Genomic DNA, 20,973 nt, shown 5'->3' with positions numbered 1-20,973 from the left:
GTTGGACAAATATTTGAACTTTATACAAAGTTGATGTTTTTAGTATACTTAGAAGGAGATGGGAAAAATACATAAAGTACATTTTTAGAAGATAAAGAACACGTTGATGTAATGCTAGTGTTAAATTTGCATGAAAAATAACTTCAAAAAACATTGCAATGCATGATGTACTTACTAGCTTGTGCAATTTACACAGCCTGATGGCAGGATGTCAATCTTACCTGCTCTTCTGGGACCCATATGGTGAGCCAATGTCAAAGATGATGATCTTGATTTTGGTATCGTCAACAGGTTTGCACCAAAAGACCCATTTGAATGAGATCCTTGGCTGAATTACAAAGAAACAAGGAAATCAAAACCCGAAGTCAAACTATAAGAATTTTCCTTCTTTCCTACCTTGTATTCTGCCATTATCAAATAAAATGCTTGCAAGACGTACAGACTGCTCTGATATGGTTCCACTACCATTCAAAACAAGAAAGTACTAGAAAGAATCCAACTTCAAGATCACACAGACAATGTACCACACAGAATAGTAAAAAACTTATACGTACTGTGCAAAAGCAATAGAAAATATTATGTAGTACTAAAATGACACAGTGAGTGCATTCAGACAACTTGACACATCATTTATTTCCAAAAATTGTATTTATTTTTTTTGAACATTGTCTAGAAAGGGTCCAATATCCATCTGAGCAATTGTATTTGTTTATCAGCTAGACTTCTCTGCAGGGCACTGAACAATACTTTCATGACCACTTGTATTTTAAGGAATACTATTGAAAGTAATAGGAATTTGCTGAATCATTATGTTTTGCATAACTCCTCAAAATCCCACTGCTAAATATTACACAATGATTGTGAATTTATTCGTTAGTGATAACATCAGATACAACATTGTGTGCTTTAACAAAGCCAGCTACATTCTAATAAGTCTAAAAGCTTTTAAAATACTGTTTACATTGCAAATGCAATCTTATGCAGCTGCAGACTGCTTCTCAAATCAGTTTTATATAATAAATGAAATAATTAAATATCTTAAAAATAATGCTGCTTTTAACTGTCAACTCCAATAGCTGTATTGTTAACCTGATTGATAAGTTATGCCATCTGCTGTTGTAGGCCTGGAATTACACTCCTAAATTCCAATTAAACATTTCCTCCAGTAAACAAAAATGTGATGTGCAATTAAAAGCAACTGTACGCATGTAATCTCCAGTGAAAATAATTTACGTGATATAATTATTTTGTTTTAGAATGGGAAAATAGTATTTATTCAAACATCTTTAGTCTTATTTTGTCAGACTTCAAAGAAAAGTCAAACAATTATTTACCCAATCTCCTATTTATTTTTTTTAATAGATAGATATAAAAAAATAAGTGAGTTAGAGAATAAAGACAGATTTATTATTTTGAAATTTAATGCTGACTTATTAGGAAAACTTTAAAAGTTGTTCAAGTTGATTCAATTTTGACAGTGAATTTTTTTTGCCATTTGCAAACAGTTCAGCTTTCATAACATGTACCCTTCTAAAGCATATAAAATTTTTACATCAGTACTTAGTGTAGGAATACTAACAAGCAAGGTCAGTTCACCTCAAATTAGTTTAAACGACAAATCAAATCAAGAGAACAGGTCTTAAGAGTTGTTTTTGTGCACTGCCTTGATAGATGAAGAAAATTTTTCAACATTTAATCAGTTTTTAGATCAATAGGTTATAGTATCATTGTGTAATGTATTATCTTTGTGAACCCAGCTAAATTCAGTTGAAAGCAGCCACTGTATGTAAAAAAAAAAATCTGATTTTTCATAAGCTTTTCTCCTAGCAAAATTTCCGACTTCATTCTCCCTTTTTACTATTAGCCTGTTTCTCTTCTACTGGTAATTGGGCTCTTCTTTGGGATGAATCCTGTTATAAGACAGAAAAAAATATTGCCTTTTCTTTTGCTGAATTATTTTTCTGACAACTTAAAGAACTGGCCAGAATGAGCCAGAGCCAATGGGACAAAGAGCCAGGAGGAATGCAGGATGGCCTCTCTTGGCTACTTGCAGTAAATATGATCCTTTCAAATGCTGATAAGCAAATCAGCATAAACATAAAATCTTTAACCTACCACCATAATCAAGTAGTGAGAATGTGTGATATGCTTTCAGCTTGATTTGAGAAACCAATAGAACTGTTGTCTACGGATGAGCTGTATAAATAGTATGATAACTAGTTAAACTTTCACTGATGTCAAATTCATCTGGACAGCCATACCTGTGAAAAGCTGTTCATAATAACATAAGTATCAGCAATCATAGTGTGTAAACAAACCAGAATTAAACTATATAGTTCATAAAACATTGAAGAATGTATGTTATTTGAAGGGGAAAAAACGACTGACAATTGCCAAATTGTTTAAATGGTTCACTTTAAAATTAAATATTATCTTGATAAATAAACTTCTGGGCATGTGTATATAATCTTTCACTTACTATTAGTAATTATCAAATATCACTCTAACACATTTTCTTTTAAGAAGTCATGTATTTACTTTCCTTATCATCTACGCAAAAACAATTCTTAACAGGTGCAACTACACAATGAAATCATTTTTAAATGACTTTAATGAGTTGCATGACAATTTCAAACATCTATTGCACTCTTCTCAAGACATTGAGCAAAATCACAACTTAAACAAAAAGAAAACAGAATATTAACTTTATTTCTAATTCAAAATATAGTGTTGATTTTAGAAACAAGTTTGTTTTTTGATGCTTTTTTTTTTTTTTTTTTTTTGCATTACACCTATGAGAAAGCTTTCTTAGTATGCCTTAATGTCTGCTTGATAAGTGTATGAATAATTAATGCTGCAATACAAGCATGCAACAGTAGCTACCAAATGCGAGAATGTCACGTAATTCTTTTAATTAGGGAACAAATTTTCAGTATGTTTAACACATGTATCACTTTCAAATTTCAACTGAAAGGAGGAAGTCAGTAATAACTTACAGGTTATACAACTGCAAAACAAAGTAATTTATTTTGACTAATTTTTTGGTTCCTACTAAAACCAATATTCAGTCCCAGTCGCTACAATGGTGCAAACCATTCAGCCTCAAAATGACTTAATTTCTACTTGAGGCTAGAGTTATAAAAGTATTGCACATTATTAAGCTGTCAGAATTTGAAGACATAACTTAAGTACAAGATTCTACATTAGATATTTACACCATTACAGATATGAACATTTTTGAAAGGCAACGTTTATTATTCTACCTTTAAAATCCTGTCAGGTGCTTACCTTGACACATTATAGTCCTGATGAGTTCTCTTACTGTTACTCCGTTCCCATTTAGAAGATGGTGACTCTATAGGTGGAATGCCAGAAACTCCTGAAGATCGTCTCAGCTGTGGTGTTGGCAGGCTATTCCTGCTAATTAATCCCTGTTGAATAATTTCATTATGGTTGAAATCGATGTAATTGAAATTAGATAGTAAGACTTGATTTTTTTTCTTTCTGTAGATAGGATATGTCACTACTGTTGTTTATGGTAAAATAAGAAGCAGAGTGTTTCATCTTCATTCTTACTGATCAAGAAAATCAAAAAGATGGATTTAAAAATTATTTAGCTTATTACAAATAGTTATGTTTTGGTGGTGGTGGTGGTTTTGTTGTTTTATTTTTCTTCTTTTGTTTGGTTGAAATTCACATGGTTCAACAATTACTCCTCAATTGCTTCCAGAAATTGAGATACTGCATTCTACCCAAATTTAAGAAATCTGACTCCTTTCAGTCTACAATCTACTTGGTTAACTTGACCCCTGATGTGTCTTTTCAACCTGGGGAGAAAGGTTCTGTTCCACATAACTGAGATAAATGGAATCAAGCCTTGCTAAAAAACAACAACAACAACAAAACAATGCCAAGAAAAAAATGTTTTGAACAAAGAATTTAAAAGGAACATTTGCAGTACTAAGGTCTGCAGGATCACGTATGAGGACAAGTGACCCTCAGATACTAACTTCAAAAAGTCTAGCAGAAATTATGACTTAACAATTTTAAGTTTCACCGAGAGGTCAAAGATCTTACCTCACTCACTACCATACACTTCACATAATGGAAAAGTGCTAACACAAAAAATTAGTTTCTGACCCCAAAACGTCAGACTGCTCTGAGTCCTTGATATAAGATGTACTTCGACCCTGTTTGCTTTCCTGCAAAAAGCAATAGTCACAGCCAGAAAGGTGAAACTGTACAAGCAGAACAAGACCACTATCTCCACAGAAACCTGCAGTGTCCCTTAACCAGCCCTACTAGAATGAGAACCAGAGTATATTCTGTCAAATTGGACAAACCGGCTACAGCAATGCTGCACTAGAGCAACAAAATATTCAGATGGGCAGGCAGTGAAGGTGTTAATTAAGCCACTTGCAGAGTGATTTGCTATGCAGAAGTTAAGCAAACAAAATCAAAGGCAGAGCTGAAGTCAGTCAAACATGTGCAGGAAAAGCTACATGCTGGAAGCAGTTAGGTGGGCAGCAAGGGTATGCAGCACCTGTAAATTGTCTAACAAAAACAGAATGGACTGATGCCTTAAGATAACCTTCAAGAAAACAGAGAAAATAGCTAAAACTGTAAAGCAAGACTCAAAAATTCCTCTATGTTGGGCATTTAGCCCAGAAAAGGCAGCAAGTTTTCTGAGCCCAGACTTTGGTCACAACACAACATTGAGCACTATGCACTGTCAGGCTTAGAAAGGACTTCTGTGTCAGAAGACTCTCTTGCAACATGGGGAGCGCAGCTGAAAATCCCTGACAGTAGAGCAGACAAGTCCAGTCCCTGAAACAAGCACACATGTCAGCATAATACTGCAAGAAGGCTCCAGCACGTGCACTGAATCTGGCTTGTGATCCAGTTTATCCGACCCCAAGCTGCTAAGCCAGCAATCTGGCCAGTTTGGGATAACCTGCCAAATGTCTGAAAATGGAAGTGACACAATACAAGGATTCTTTTTTCTAGATATATGTATATTTGAACACACACAACAGTGACAATGAAAAAGTAATTTGACCTTGAGTGGCTTTCGATCTCCTTTTTCAGCAGGATCGTCTACTTCAGGACAGGGGAAGAAACCAGGAAATGGTGTGAATGGATTAGCCTTTGGCCTGCATGTGCCTGAGAAAGCACCAATCAAACTATTAATGCTTCGAAGGGAAGAAATCACTTGTGGTGGAAGGGATGGGTCAGTCAGGAGGTCTGTTAGCATGCTCCGAGCCTCATTTAGTACTGAAAGATCAACTCCAGTTCCACTGCCAGCATTCTAAAATAGATGGAATTGTTGCAAACTATTAACACGTCAAAACATTTAACCTTGTTATAAATTTTAAGTAAGTATCCTATCTACTATAAAATATATATTGCAAAATATTTTTCTTTTAAAGAAAAAATATACACAGACATACTAACAAAGAAATTTTAGTAGTATTTCTCATGCATATAAGAAAAATTCTCAAAATTCAACACTAGCTACCAGTTCTTTTTGCTCTTTTAAAAATAAAGATCCATCGCAGTTCTTCTTACTTCAATTTTTTATTAATTTGTCTTAGAAGCAAAATTAATACTCTACATCCTCCAATAATGGCAACAGAAACTTTGGTGACCAAGCTGTTTAAGATTCTTGCAGAGGTAAAATTTCCACCGCATCTCTATCAGTGTTGTTTCTATTTATAATGAAACAAATCCTAAAAATTGTCTCAGAAACATCATTAGTGTCATTTGTTTTTATTTGGCACAGCTCCCTGAACAGGAATAGCTAATTAGATACAAGCATTAACACAAGAGAGAGTGAGAAACAAACATTCAGGAAAAGAGGTCGGATCCTGGTAGGTCTGAGTTTTCTGACATCTGTGGGGAATCACTCCCTAATCTTATGCTAATGAACATTTAAAGGACAATCAGTCAATCAATAAGCAAGCAAAACTGCTCCGTCTTAACTGGGTTTGATACTGCTCTCCTGTGCACCGCAGGAAGCAGAGCCCTGTCAACTTCCTCTGACTGCTACATATCAATCACTGCTACGTAGATAGAATAAACTAGAGTATTAGAACAACATAGGTAACTAAAACTTCTGTACTCAGTCAAATTTCATCAGAGAATAATTAGATTCACAACACACTGACCTGGTAGTAAGGCTTGTACCACTGCTTCAAATCCCAATCCCAAAGTATCATCTGTAATAAAGAAGAGTAACAGTTGATACGTTAATGCTTAAAAACAAAAACAGAATAAATATTGATTATGTGGTACTTTTTTTTTTCCAAATGAAACTGGGACTATTTTCTCTGTTAATGCTACAACAGCTAAAATCCTTAAGAAATGTCTGAATAAATTCCTATACAACACGGATCTTTTGACGAAGGACAAAACTATATGGATTTACTTCAATATTTCTAGGTTTTTGATAAAACATGAAGATCTAAGATAAAGCATCTAAGCCTATTCATCTAGACTTGTAAAAGTCAATCTATTCTAAAATCCAATATATTTTATAAATACAGTTATCACAAGAACAAGTACCAAGACTAAACTCAGGAAATGAAAAAATATACAGGTTTTTTTTCCTCAAACTATGAAAGAAATACATCTCCATCCTGCAGGGTATGGGCTGTACTAGGCTTGGCAAATCTCATAATGGAACTTCCTACATGAACAGTAGAGCACAGAGTAAAAAAAAAATTAAGGCAAATCTCAATGTCAAAGTAAATTTACAGCTAAATCTAATAAAATAAATTGCTGCAATTAACTCAAAACTGAAAAATGCAAGTTACTGGATATGTTTTGTATTGGGTAATTTACAAATTCATATCATTTGTAGAATATTTAAAAGAGCTTGTGAACAGAAAGTTAGGAAAAAAGGAAAAAGTTTTCTTTAAATTAAAACTTATTACTGCATTAACATCCAATAAAGATCAATGGGGAGGGGAAAAAGAAACACACAAGAATTTGTCAAGAAAATATTCAAAAAGAAGCCACTGAAAGATTTCAAGTAGTTTTGCATACACAGAATTATGGTTGGTAAAGCACTGTGGGACCGATCCTACTGTTCTCATTTATACTCTTTTATTATTTCAACTCTAGAATCATTATGCAGTTTGTTAACACACATGAGCAAGGAATTTGCAACAGTGGATAGATGGCAACTAGGAATTCTGCAGTGGGATGCATATTTAGACAAGATTTCCTAAATAAATTTTATATATGTATTTCATATATATATATATATACACACACACACATAAAATATTTATCATAATCTAGCAACAAAACTGCCTCTCCAGTTTCTCTATCCTCCTTCCCAATAAAATTTGGACTCAACTGACCAACTAGAGTCAATCGTGAGAGTCTACATTCTTATGAATCGTACTCTGATCATAAGTTATTTCTGTTGTAGATGAAAATTACAAAATACTGCAGATGAATCATTATTTGGGAATATTTTGTTCACTTCTGCTGAAGAAGAGTCAGACAGAATCCTGAAGGTAAGGAAGCTGAGGTATTGTGGCACAGATACAGGATGAAAGCCATCTGTGCCACCTTGTCCACATACTCTCCCAGAACCATATCTCATTACTGAGACTTAGTACTGGCTCATTTTTATATGCTTTTTCTCCAACACTAAGATGTTCAAGTAAATACAAAAAATATACTGATACACACTGATATTAGAGCAACAGCCATGTCTTGGCAATGCCCTACTTTCCAAACTGACATGCAAACCGATCAAATGACCACCCTGAATGACATTGGCTTTATCTGAACTGATTCATACGTGTGTTCTGAGTCCTATTTTCAAAATAACAATTGCTAATCCTTTGGTAGAAATCAAATACATTGCATCAATCGTTTGTCCACCATTCAGAACTTTGGTAGTAGCTCTGTGAAAAGAAATGTCCATCATACGCATCCAGCATCACTAGTCACATTAAATCACAACAGGCAACCTAAAACTGTAGGGTTTGGTGACTATTGTATTTCCCTACTCTGTAAATATAATGAAATACAGGATCTGTGATAACAATGCCTAAAAGTTAAATTCATGTAATTGATTGATTTGCTTACTTTGGAAGTGTAAATAAAATCATTATTTTTCTATTTGGTTTTATCTAATAAAACTGCATGGATTTCACAGCTCATGGCAGTCTACACCAGCTGTATTAATATTTCGTTCTCTTAAAAATCTGATAGAGAATACAGCTTAGAACTTCCCTTTCTTCCCAGAGCCATTCAAACAGAAACATTTTTGTGAGCTCTGTGTAGAAAGCACTGTACTATCATCAGTTGTTTAAAAAAAAAAAAAAAAGGCTCCTCAATACCTCGGGTTAAAAGCAATATCTGTATTTTAAAAAGCACTCGCTTGCAGGAGGAGCGTTTTGTTACGTTCTGCTTGAATATGATTATGAATCTACCAGCCAAGTAGCTTCACGAAACCCACCAAAACCACAAAAGAACGTCAGCAACACAATCTGAAGATACTATCAGCTTCAAGTACGTCAACAGCGCTCACTGAATTTTTCAGTGAGCAAAAAATAAAAACAACATACAAGGAATGCAATTCAGATGTCTGCTATGTTCCAAAAGTGTTCAGTTTTTCTGACTTCTTAACAGCCACTAAATTACCACGGTACAGCAAGATTCTAATTATTCACTGATAAATTAGTTTGTGTGCACAACAAAAGTGGCACTCACAAACAAAGACAACTTCTTTTTTCCCTTTCTTCCACCTATAGTTACAGAGCACAAATAGGTACCAGTGCCCTCGCCTCCTAGTTCTGCAGTCCTGGAAATTTTTCTGCTTATTTTTATAGGTGAGAGCTATGTTTGAATTTGTTCCTCCAAGACTAACAGTTCTTTCCTGGGGCAAACACAATGTTCCACGCTGGCGGTTGCCCCGCAGAAGGTGTAGAAAGCACCAGTGAAGAAATGCAGGCTGCACAGCAGCAGTACTCAGGCAAGGGCAACACCTACAGTCTCCTCTTTCTTGTTATCTTCACACAGACACTATTTTGCACCACGTTTAAAGTTATACTGACATCCACTTGCTCTGATAACTGAAGATGGCTAACTGCTTAAGCATGTGCATAGGCTGAGAACAGCCATATTACATGAAGTAAGACTGACCCAAAAATGAGGAGATTAACGGTTTGAGGTTTTTAAAATAAATCTAGCTACCGCAGCCTCATTAATCAAATCCTTTCTAAAAACCTAACCACAGAAGATGACTCTTAGCCTGTCAGTGATGAGCAGTGCAATAGTGACAAACACCACCTAGCCATATTCATGCATCTTATAGCACCAGAACATGTCTGTTCTGGTAAAGGTACCAAACCTTTAACTGCAGATGTTTTTACTAACACAACAGTGTTAGTAGTCTTCTGTGTGTGTACACAAATGTGCACACAAATAAGTACACACACTCATACATCAGCTGTCCTGGTAAGCTCTGGAGGACAGATCGATGGGACTACAATTTCAAAGACTTCCTTTCTGCTTTAGCACCATCGTAGTAGAGAAAACCTCAAAGTCTGAGAAGCATAAACTGTTCATTGCTACCACTAAATCTTGTGCCCTATACCCACCCAGTGCACACAAGGAACAACAATGCATGCTGTTCACACAAAACCTACTTCCAGTGCAAATCATGGTTTGATATTTTAAATGGGATGGCAACATTTCATACACAATTTCACTTAAATGAAAAGCTTCACAGCTCGGATTCATGATTGAAGATTTTCTATTTTCATTTAAACCAGAAGATTCAAGCTTTCCCACTGATTTCAATTTTCTCAGCAAAGGACCTAACATAGTTTAGAAGCAACAGAACACAGGTTCATCTGTGTGTTACCAACAGGTTATTAGTATTTGTTTTTGTTCACTATACATCATCATTAATTAAAAGCCTAATCTCATGAGAGAAGACAGGTGTATTGTTTTACCACAGCTCCCAGGCTACCATCGTGCATGTTAACTGTAAAACTTCCATCTGGCACATTCTGAAGTAATTAAAATAACTTGATTAAAACTGTAGGCACAATCTCTTCCGCTATGCACAGTGAAAAACTGCAGTTGCCCACACAGTTAATACTTTTCCTTGGTAAATATAACATGCTAGAATTCTGTTCTACCCAAATCCTCTACCAAATCTAGCCAATCCAAATTAATAATGAAAGGGAATTATCATCTTATCTTAGATGCTGAAAATAGGCCACAAGGTGGCACTCACATCCAGAAAGCTTCCCCCTCCCAAAAACTCGGAGAGAAAGGAACAGAAACTAGTAGCGTTTGTCCTCTGCAGAACTGAAGCGGTTTTAGGGACAAAGAGGGGAGGAGGGCAGCTTTAAAGGTTATCATAGCTGACAAATCTTGCTTCTTCACAAACACTTCTCTGCTTTAGGAAGAATCTACTCTTTCCCATTCTAGTCACTGGCTACACTTACTGTCTCACTACGTAGCACAGTCAGCTCAATTAGCTTAAGGCCGTGCACTGCAACTGCATTTCGAAATAGTAAAAATGCAGTATCTCTGGAATTATTATTTTTGAGAATTTGGTAGTCAAAATTTTAATTAATTACTGTGGATTGTCAACAAAAGTTAGAAAGAATTGCACTAATCTTTGAGCAGAATGAAAGTAAAAGGGAAACGGTCTATTTTAACAATGTGAACAGGTCTTCCAATACGTCTCAGGCAGAGCCTCAGCAATTTTTGATTTTGCAACCATTGGGCCCGTTGCAGAAAGATCCATACTCTGAAATACTAAGATTTTGTAACCCACTTGCATGTAACATTCTTCTGTATTGCCTCTAACAAGAAACACCTGAAGAAGAACTTGAGTCACAGACGTTCTGATCACATACTTAAGCTTCTGAGCATCGATTTGCAGTGCCAACACTACAGAAGCCACACCACTGGATGCTAATAAGATAGCTGTGATAATGCCGACCAACTTCGGGTGAGGTGATATAAAAAGTATGGCTTTCCACTCCCCGTGAGCTCACACACCAGATTACCAGTCAGCCTAGAGAATGAGTTCTCATCTCAGCCTGACTACTCCTAGAGACTCTCAGTTCATCCAAAGAGCAATGATCACACAGCCTTGTTTTCGTATAACTGCTTGTCAGGCTGAGTGGGGTTTTGAAGGAAAGTTACTACTACAATGAAACGGTTACAAACAAACAGCAATGAAAAAAGGTACAAATGTACAACAGCACTACATGTTCATTAACAGTTGGGGTCTGTATTATGCTTAAATATAATAACTGAAATCTATGTCATCTGTATAATAAGTTTCAATACAGTTAAAATGAGATGAAGCAGCATACAAACATGCTTTATGTACAAGTGGCTGGATTTGGATTTGGGCACCATCAGCTGAGATGATGGATTGAGCTCAAACTGAAACATGCCACTCAAGTTAAGCTATGAGGAAATAATTTATCACTTTCATCACTTTTATCACTTTTTTATCTCCTTTATCCCAAGGAGGAAATTTTTATCACTGGAAATGAAGTTAAAAAGCTAAAAAATAACTGTTAGTTCTTAACAACAGAGTAACTACTTAGAAGAATTAATTGCTACATTCAGATCTATGGATATTTAGTTGCATCTAAGGAAACCTTAAGTATATATCACTTACTGGAAACGCAGCAAAATGGTCATTGTGCATCAGGAATTACCCTTTGTTTATACTCCTGAGGAATGCCTTACAACTTGAACCAAAGAATTTTCTAACACTATTTGTAATCCATCAGTTTCTGGGGACAGTTAGGGCTAGAGAGAGAGGAAGAGGGATGGGAAATAAGTGAGCAGAACAGAAAAAGCCCTGACTGCTGAATAGCAGCCTAAGAATTATCAAAACTTAAGTATAGCCCTTTGGCAAAGCACAAGTTCATAGCAACACCAGACACATCTGTTAAAAAATGTACGCAAAGTAACGGCTGTAAAGGTCTTTCCTAATACAATTTACAGCACACCCGGCCACAGGAACAAGCAATGTTAATTTTACAAAGAAAAAGTAAGGAAAAAATATCTTAAAAAAAAAAAAAAAAAAAAAAACCCTCTAATGGATTGCAGTCTAAATAAACTAGAAGCAGATGAAAAGTAGGAGAACACAATCAATAAAAAATGGCAGTTTGTGGATTGCTTATTAAATGATTTTTCTATATAGAAAGTTATTTTTCCCATCAGGGTGCAGCCAGTATTTGCAGCACATGACCAGACATGCATTTCAGAAGAGTTGAGGATGCAAAACATGGGCTTTTTTTGGATCTTCCTTGCATGAGAGCCACAGTGCCATTTGGCTAAAATCATACTGGATGAGGAATATTTTAGACTTCCAGAACTTTAAGCACAATAAATGCCTGTCAGTTTTACTTTTCTTTACTTTTCTCAACTTAGGACAATTGAAATGCTGAACTGTAAAATCCACACATGTCCAGCCATAGCGTTAAGATTTGTAACACTGCTGTTTGATTGCCTAAACCCAGGAAGTTACCCAGAAAGTTGCAGTTTCAGCGATGTCTTGGCATGCCTTCTAATGCTCATTAGGAAAAGAAAACTTGCCCAATGTGATGCCACTCGTTTACATTCCACACTCTGAATATGTCAGCAGGGACAAAGCAAGTAGTAAAATGACTTCTGACCAAGTCTTTCATTGATCAAACACAAGATTTCGAGTTGCTAGTAGCATCTAGTTGACACCACCAGGCATCAGCTCCATAAGCATTTCCATAGCAACCAAGCGTAGAATTATACAACGAAACCAACGCCATAGCAACTTGATTCAGAAATCAACTCTGTAAAAAATCACTTCATTCAAAAGTAAAATATATGTGATACTTAAGGTATGATGATATTTCAATACCCACCAACTTTCCCATGAAAATAAAAGGCACAGGGTATAAGTAGGATATTTTTGCAATCCTGACACTTGTAAATTCTTGTCTCTATATGATTTATTTATCCAAGGCTGTAAAATATCTAACAGACTGTGAAGTACGGAGATAGCCACAGTCTGAAAAAAAACTGAATGTGCTTTCCTAGTTCTGAGCTCTGGATATGTGTACTGATGGGACAAGGTCATGCCTCCATCCTAACTAAGCTAAAGTCTTTCAAAGAATTATTTTCAATTTTGTAAGGAACCCAATATATATTTTCACTGCAAAGAGTCTTGATCCTACTTAACTAGTTTATTAAACTCCCATTTGCTACATCAACTACTACGTGCAATGGATTTGCCTGGGCAGATAAGAACAACATGGGAACATACAGATTCTGCCTACTAACATGCTTTTACTACTCTCCAAGATACCAGGTACAAAATGCTCCTTTGCAACGCTACAGTTTCAAGTAAGTCTTCAGCAGGCTCATTCAAACTGTTAATGATAATGCTTGCAGGTGCATGAAAAAACACTTTCTTGACTGGCTGATTTGGTTTTTTTTCCCCTCCTTTTGTTTTCTTTTTATTTTTAAACAAGATGGTACTTCTGCTTTTCTAACCAGGAGTATCAGCAGGTCAGCCTCCACTTTGCCTGCTATAGAAAGTTTACACTTCTCTTTTTTTTTTCTCCCTTATATTTGCTCAGATCTTCCTTTCAATATTTAAACTGGCTAAAACCACACTTATGTCATTTCCTGTTCCTTCTAGGTTTTGTCAGACTTGCACGTCAGAGTAAAGGCCAACCAGTAATTTATGGCAACAGGAGGAGGGAGGGCAGAGGAAAAAAAGCCTGCTATGTGCAGATCCTTTAATTGCCAGTTACAAGCATTTTCCTTTGGAGCATGTGGTTCTAATCAGCATCAAAGAGAAGAAATAGTGCCAGGTGGATTACAGCTCTGATCCAGTAGTTGCTCCGGTGTTCTGGCATTCTGTGCCCCTCTCACTGTCATGCAAAACCTAAAGCCATTATGAAAGTTGTGTTTATTTTGTGAAAAGCAAAATCTAGAAATTGCTCCCAAAACGTCCTTTTCATGTCTGCCTATTATGTTAAAATGATGCACAGTAAAATCTAAAGCCTTTAGTGGTGTATTGACGCACTGCTGCTTTATGTGCTGGAACAGATCAAGACAGCAACTTCAAATTTCATCTTTCTGCAACAGATGAACGTGCACAAATCTAACATTGAAGCATTTTACTGTATGCTGACATATTCTTAACACAGTAATTAAAAACATTTACTAGAGATGAACTGATTTTCTCTGTTACCTTCTCTTTTTTTTGATCATGTGTTTTTTCCACCTATTACCCTAGGGATGTATGAATGGAACTCTGATCTGCTTCTTGGCAGGAAACAGCAAGAAATTATTTCATATGGCCACTACTTGAGGACGCTGGTAGTGTTTCTTAAGCAGTTATTGAATTTTTCACAAGGATGTTTTATCAAAACTGTAATGTTTGAAAATCTCATAAAAATACTTACATTTCTCTATTCCCCCCAACTCCCCCTCTAAAACAAGCAGCATAAAATTAAGCTGTACAATTCTTACATGCAACTTCTCAGGGCAACCTGTTCCAGTGTCTAATTATAGATTATGCAAAGTTCCCCTTCATTTCTAATCTGTCAACCTGCTTCATTTAATGCCCCCAGATTCCTATAGTAAGGAAGCAAACAATCAGCACTGCATTCAGGCAGACAACTCACTGAAAGACCTGTTTTTGCAAACTATGATAGCTCTTGTCCAGCTAAACTTTGTGAAGCTGTATTTTCAATACTCCCAAGCTACTACAGAGACACAGCATCCTCTTCATAAAAAGCAAAGGAAAAAAAAATAGACCTCAAACTTTCAATTGACTGAACACCGCCATATATGCCATATATGTGTGTGTACACATACACGTGATGTTGTGTGTACAGACCTATCCATAGTGCTGTGTGTTTATATTTGTGCTACACACATATGTCTTAAGATACTTTTTATTTCAAACAGAATTGCCACCAATTACAAGCTTTACACAAATCAGTGACGTTACCTTTCAATAACTCATTCAATCAAGGAAGATGATGACTTGATAAGTCAGAAGAAAACAGTCAAGAAGCCAGAGAAGATACTACACCATAAAATCATATCCACACACACATCGGTGTAAGTGCTGAGGTTGGAAGTTACCTATGGGGACTGAATTAACAGAATTCTCTGTTACTGAAGCTAAAGAATTAAAAGTAATAGTTCTAAAGCAGATGAGAGATTGCAATTATCAGCTTGATTACAAGAATAGTTGGGTCAGTAAATGTTAAATTAGCATTTAAAATATACTTTAATGGACAAGTTTCTGGTTGCAGTGCCAGGAAATGTGAGATCTCTTGGAAAAAATATGGAAATTCTGAACAAGGTAATAGAGATTGCTGACAGAAGCAGAGAAAAATGAGGGAATGCAAACTGCAACATTTCATAAAAAGTGCCATTTTATTTCTCTGTACTGAATTCACGCTAAGTAGTACTTGAGTTGACCTCCCCGCCTAAGAGGACGGAGGAAGACATCATTATTTTAAAGCGTTAGAAAAAGACTAACTCAAATAAAACTCCCTTGTGAAATCCACTACATCCCTCAAACGTTGAGCCCCGCACACAAAACTATTTGTGCCACACTCATTTTGCAAGTGCAACACTAAGAAAGAAATGTCAGTGCAATGGGAGGGCGATGTGCCTAATTCCGCCCTGCCTCGCGGTAAACCCATGGTGACTTTTGTAAGAGAAACTGATAAGCCTGCCCCCTTCCTGCCCCCCAAAAAACCAAACCCTTGAAATGTATTGAAATGAGTTGATCTTAAAAATACCCAGTTAACAAAAAACTCATTTTTCATTTCGGTAGTGTGACTCAGATGGAGAAAACAATAAGAAAGAAGGAAGTCAAGATAGGTCAAGTGTCTTCCAGTGATTGTACAATAAGAAGAGTTATCCAGCCTATTCTGCACAAACAGAAAAGTATGAGGACATTCTTTTAAACTGCAAACACTTAGGAAAATCATCAGAACTGTAAAAAATCACGTAGAAACCTATGAAGTACAAATTTTACAGGAAGAACATCTGCCATTTGGGACAAGTATTATTTATAATACACTTGCAGCACAGCATACCCAATAAATCCACCAAACATTACAAATGCATGCTAAGTAACTTTTCCCTGGGGAATACCAATAATTCTTCCATTTCTCTTCTTCTACAGCTTTTTGTGTATTTGCTATGAAGTCTCATTCGGACTAAATTTCTCAAAGTAGCCATTAGTAACAGGAACCCACAACAAGAACCTACACTGATCTGTGACCACCTCTATCCCCTTTTCAACAAATTCACCTCTCGATTAGAATTCACCTCTCCTAGAATTTCATGTTATGAGGCTTTTTCCTTAAAGCAGAAATGTTGAATTTTAAACTAACACTAACCACAGAAAAACTATGGGATGTCAAGGTTCCCAGCACTATCTGACTAGAAAAATGCTGCCTTAATGAGGTGTAAAGAAAAGCTTTTACAGAAGTATACATGTCAGAGCATTGTAAATGGCTATTCCATTAAATAAATAAAAGCACCCTCATGATCTTTATGAAAAAGACAAATAGTTGTATAGTTATTCATTTCTTACAAAACCTGGAAGCCATCCAACTTAAGCTTTACGAAAAAGATTATTTTTTGTTGTTGTTACAGTAATTAAATACACAATTCTGAAATTAATAATAGCAAATATTTTCCATGGCACTAATTTAAAAATTTTAAACTCCAATGCATATGTTAATCAAATACCCTTGTGAAATGCATACGTATTATACTAGGAGGAAGACTAGCCAAAATAAATAATCAAATATTTATTCATACTTGGTCCAACGCATGAGAGATAAGATTTAATTATAGTAACCTTCTAATGAGTAAAATCTGCCCAGTGAAGTATGCCACATCACTCGTTGTGTCTCGCATCACAGGAAGAGAAAGCAGCAGTTATACCACCTTTGAAAAAGATGCAGAAAAATGTGGGGAAGCTGTCAGAGGAAATGGACAAAAATTGGAAGAAAAACAATTAACCGCAAAATGAATTCAGAGATGAATCTTTTAAATATGTAAACGCTACCAAAAATCAACAGAACTTTCTTACGTGGATATCATATCCAAGAAACCTACTGTACCCTGAAATAGTGCACAATGATTATGAATTATGAATGAATCAGCCAATCTACTTTGATTTCCAAAAAGAAACCACGATATTGCTTCTCATTAATGCTGTAGTAGAAATCACATGGAAAGAAAGGGACAGCTCTCTTCTGGGTTCGTGATTTGTTAAAACATGTCAAATAAAGAATAACTGCGGGAATTTCATACAGAAGAAAAAAGGTACCAAAAAAGATACTTCCTCAAAGATATTTATGCAGAAAAGTAGGCTGTTATTGCCAGGGAATATCAAAAATATCAGTCAGGAGAGAGATCTTGAAGTCATTTGCATCAGCACTGTGCTGAAATATTTGTAAAGAAACACCAAGCGATACAGAAAAGCCACTGTCACTATGTAACCGTCACAATAGGTGACATGGTGTTAGAGCAGTCACAGGCACGTGCTGTGGGTTGCACTAGATGACCTCACTTGTCTTTTCAACCTTAATGATTCTATTCTATGAATTCACTTTTGTCCACTGCAAATAGCACAATTTAAGGTTAAACTACTTCAATACTCACATTTGAGCTGCAATGTTTTGAAGTAACGATAACCAAAATGATCAGTATCATTTGGCATAAAAAGTAGTGTTGACTAGGTACAAAGCAATTCTCTCTTCACTCCAATTTGATAACAGCAAATAAACTGTATTTAAGACAAAAGGAAATAAACCTTATAGGAAGAACTTCAAGTGGAACTGGAAATTGCTGACACATATCCTTACATATAATGGATTCTGTTGAAAATAAAGGTTATTGAACATAAAGATATTTTACAGACCAAATGTTTCAAACAAAAGCATGAGATTAAAGTAGGCCATAAACTCTGAGTTACAAAAATATGTTTACAGATCCATGTCTGAAATAAATAGAAAGAAGAAAAAATAAATAGTTAAGATAAACAAGGTAAGATAATACTGATCTTATCTTGCTTTTCATAACTATTTATTTTTTCTCTTCTTCTCTCTTGCTTCCCAATCTGTCTGTTCATACTGTCTAACTTTGTTGTGCTTGTCTCTGCCAAGGACAGTCAGCTGACCTATAAAGGGCAATTAGATCAGCAAGACATAGGCTAATTGCCATAAGTATTATGAGAGATTCTGACCTAGAGACCAGTCAGTAGGAAGTAGACGGTAGGAAAAACAAATAAATGGACCATAAATCTCTCAAATTTTGAGGGAGAGACTAAAAAAAGACCCTGAAAAGTGATAATAGCCTTTGCTGATAGCTTTCTTCTTTCCTGCTGTCACGTTTTACAAGGGAAAAAAAAAAAAAATAAAAAAAAAAGCTTGCCTCTATTTCAAAGCCCTCTTTCCTTCAGTCATGTTTCAAACCTTTCTTAGTCTACACTTTTCTGTTTAGTGACGACAGGTATGCATCTATCAGAAACAACACTCCTTAAAGACCTGTTACTGACTCCAGCTTAATATAAATATGAGGAATACTCCTGCTTTGACCTCTACAATCGCAGTTGCCCACGTTTCCATTATGCCACCAAATGATGAAAAGTATCTTTTAACACAGAAGAAGCAAAAGTAGCCAAGCTTTAAGAGCATAAGATAAATAAAGAGGGGAGACACTTGAAGCTATGAAATATTAGGCCCAAAGGGCCCAAAAGAGCCTAATATTAGGTCCTGTTTTTATTCCTTTCTTATGTATGAGACAGACTGTAGTAACTTCTGACCCAGCTGACAGGTTTAATTTGGAGCCTATTTTGTAGGCTGAGTCTTTTCACAGAAGCTAATTCCAGTTGAAAGAAAGTATGTGCGAATGAATGTTTGAAATATATCCTCTACATTATGTCACAGGCATAACTTGAGGGCTAATCACCCCACCTCTACACACTATGCAAATACACAGAAAGCCAGCCCCCTCAAATTACTGCGATTTGAAATATATATAAATATATACATAAATGATTTGAACACTGAAAGCAAGAGATAATTCATACCTATTTCCAGATTCCAACTTCCTTCTCGCCTCCAACAGAATATATCCATATCTCCAATTTCTTTTACACGTACAAAGAGGACTTATGTAACAAGTTTAGAAGAACAGAAAGATCATCGCTACTCTGAGAAGTGAAATGAGAAAAGCTGGCATCTAGAGAAAATTAAAAGTATGAAAAACAATCAAACACTTGTCATGACCACAAAACCCAAACCACTTAACATGTTTAAACAACTAAAATATGTGAACAGACCAGAAGAATTCATTGAGAGCAGCCCTGCAGAGAAAAACTTGGGGATTCTGATAGACAAAAAGCTGGCTCATATGAGCCCACACTGTGTATTTGCAACCCAGAAAGGCAAACAGCATCCTGAGCTGCACTGAAAGTGGGATGGCCAGCAGGGAGTGCAAGGTGATCATGCCCCTCTGCTCTGCCATTCTGAGGACCCAGCATCCAGGTCTGGAGCCCCCAGTACAAGAACAACATGGAGCTGTTGAAACAAGTTCAGGGACCACAGAGATGATCAGAGAGGTGGAACACCTGTCCTATGAGAAAAGGCTGAGGGATCTAGGCTTTTTCAGCCTAGAGAACAGGAGGATCGGGGAGATCTTATTGCTGCCTTCCAGTACCTGGAAGAGAGCTTATAAACAGAAGGGAGACTCATTTTTTACATGGTCTGATACTAATAGGACAAAGGAGAATGGTTTTATTCTAAACAAAGGAGATTTAGATTAGATATTAAGAAGAAATTTGTTACTCAGAGGGCAATGAGGCACTGGCACAGCTGCCCAGAGAAGCTGTGGATGCCCCATCCCTTGAAGCGTTCAAAGCCAGGTCGGATGAGGATCTGGGCAGCCCGATCTAGTGCTTGGCAGTCTTGCCCATGGCAGGGGATTGGAATTAGATGATCTGTAAGGTCACTAACAACCCAAGTGATTCTGTGATTAAAAAGTGATTTATAAACAACATGATAAAGACAGGGTTTGGTTATGTGGCCAGTTTGTGAGCAGAGGTGGTTCCAAGTACTTCTTCAAGCTAAGGCAAGAAGGCAACAAAGGACAGAGACTTAACAGCAGTCCCCATACATAGGCAGAAAACAAAGAAAGAAAGAAAGAAACAGAAAAAAAGAACAATTTACTCCGGATTAAAATTGCTAGGTAATTTTAAGAAATGAAGAACATAGGATAAGATTTTCTACTTATGCTGATGTGGAAATATATAGAAAGACAAGGTTTACATGCATTTTCATGGATGACATTCATGCAACGTGTTTTCCTGCCTCCAGAGCAGTGATGTGTACAACTACAGAATGAACACAGAGATGGAGAAGCATTTTAAGGCTTGACTGCAAAGAATACTCGAAAGTCATATACCACTCTTTACAAACAGCTCTGTAGAAACACAGCTATTACTGTACATGGGATGTATGAGCACAAGAATGTGAAGTACAAGAGAAATGTTAGTACTAATATCGGAAAAATAACACTCTACTCAACAGTTTTACATGTATTTGTATAGGATATAGTTTTCCTAAAGCAGACTGTTCCATTTCTTCCCTAGTTACTGCCCTTAGAAATGATCTTGTTTTCAGTATAAAGGTTTCCCTCTTCCTAACATTAATTCATTTCTTTTTTCAGAATCATCTTTAGAAAATAACATCAGTGACTCTTAGCTTAGCATTTTCACGTTGACTCCAATGGAGTATCAATATTTCTCTAAAATTATTAAAAAGTAATTAAAGTAAACTGAAAACATACTGTTTAGACATGAAGTCTAGTAGACTATACAAGAAATCACTGTGAAACATCATCTTATTAGGTTCTCCCTCACAGAATGGTTTGAGAAAA

General features: G+C 36.1%; 1 protein-coding gene across 1 annotated transcript in view; it reads right to left on the bottom strand.

Annotated features, from left to right (window-relative positions):
- Positions 1-20,973, bottom strand: part of PDE3B (phosphodiesterase 3B) — a 75,086-nt gene that overhangs the window by 12,805 nt on the left and 41,308 nt on the right. The window contains exons 3-6 of the mRNA XM_042815052.1: positions 6,168-6,218; positions 5,060-5,308; positions 3,289-3,431; positions 222-328 (exon numbers count right to left, since the gene is read on the bottom strand). Of these exons, the coding sequence (XP_042670986.1) occupies positions 222-328; positions 3,289-3,431; positions 5,060-5,308; positions 6,168-6,218 (550 nt within the window). The remainder of the gene's footprint in view (positions 1-221; positions 329-3,288; positions 3,432-5,059; positions 5,309-6,167; positions 6,219-20,973) is intronic.

The sequence above is a fragment of the Centrocercus urophasianus genome, unplaced genomic scaffold (assembly GCF_019232065.1).
Source record: "Centrocercus urophasianus isolate 14NV4802_14NV808 unplaced genomic scaffold, USGS_Curo_1.0 seq_14, whole genome shotgun sequence".
Classification (NCBI taxonomy): Eukaryota; Metazoa; Chordata; class Aves; order Galliformes; family Phasianidae; genus Centrocercus; species Centrocercus urophasianus.
The sequence above is the reverse complement of the archived record's forward strand: the minus strand, read 5'-3'. Positions and strand labels throughout refer to the sequence as shown.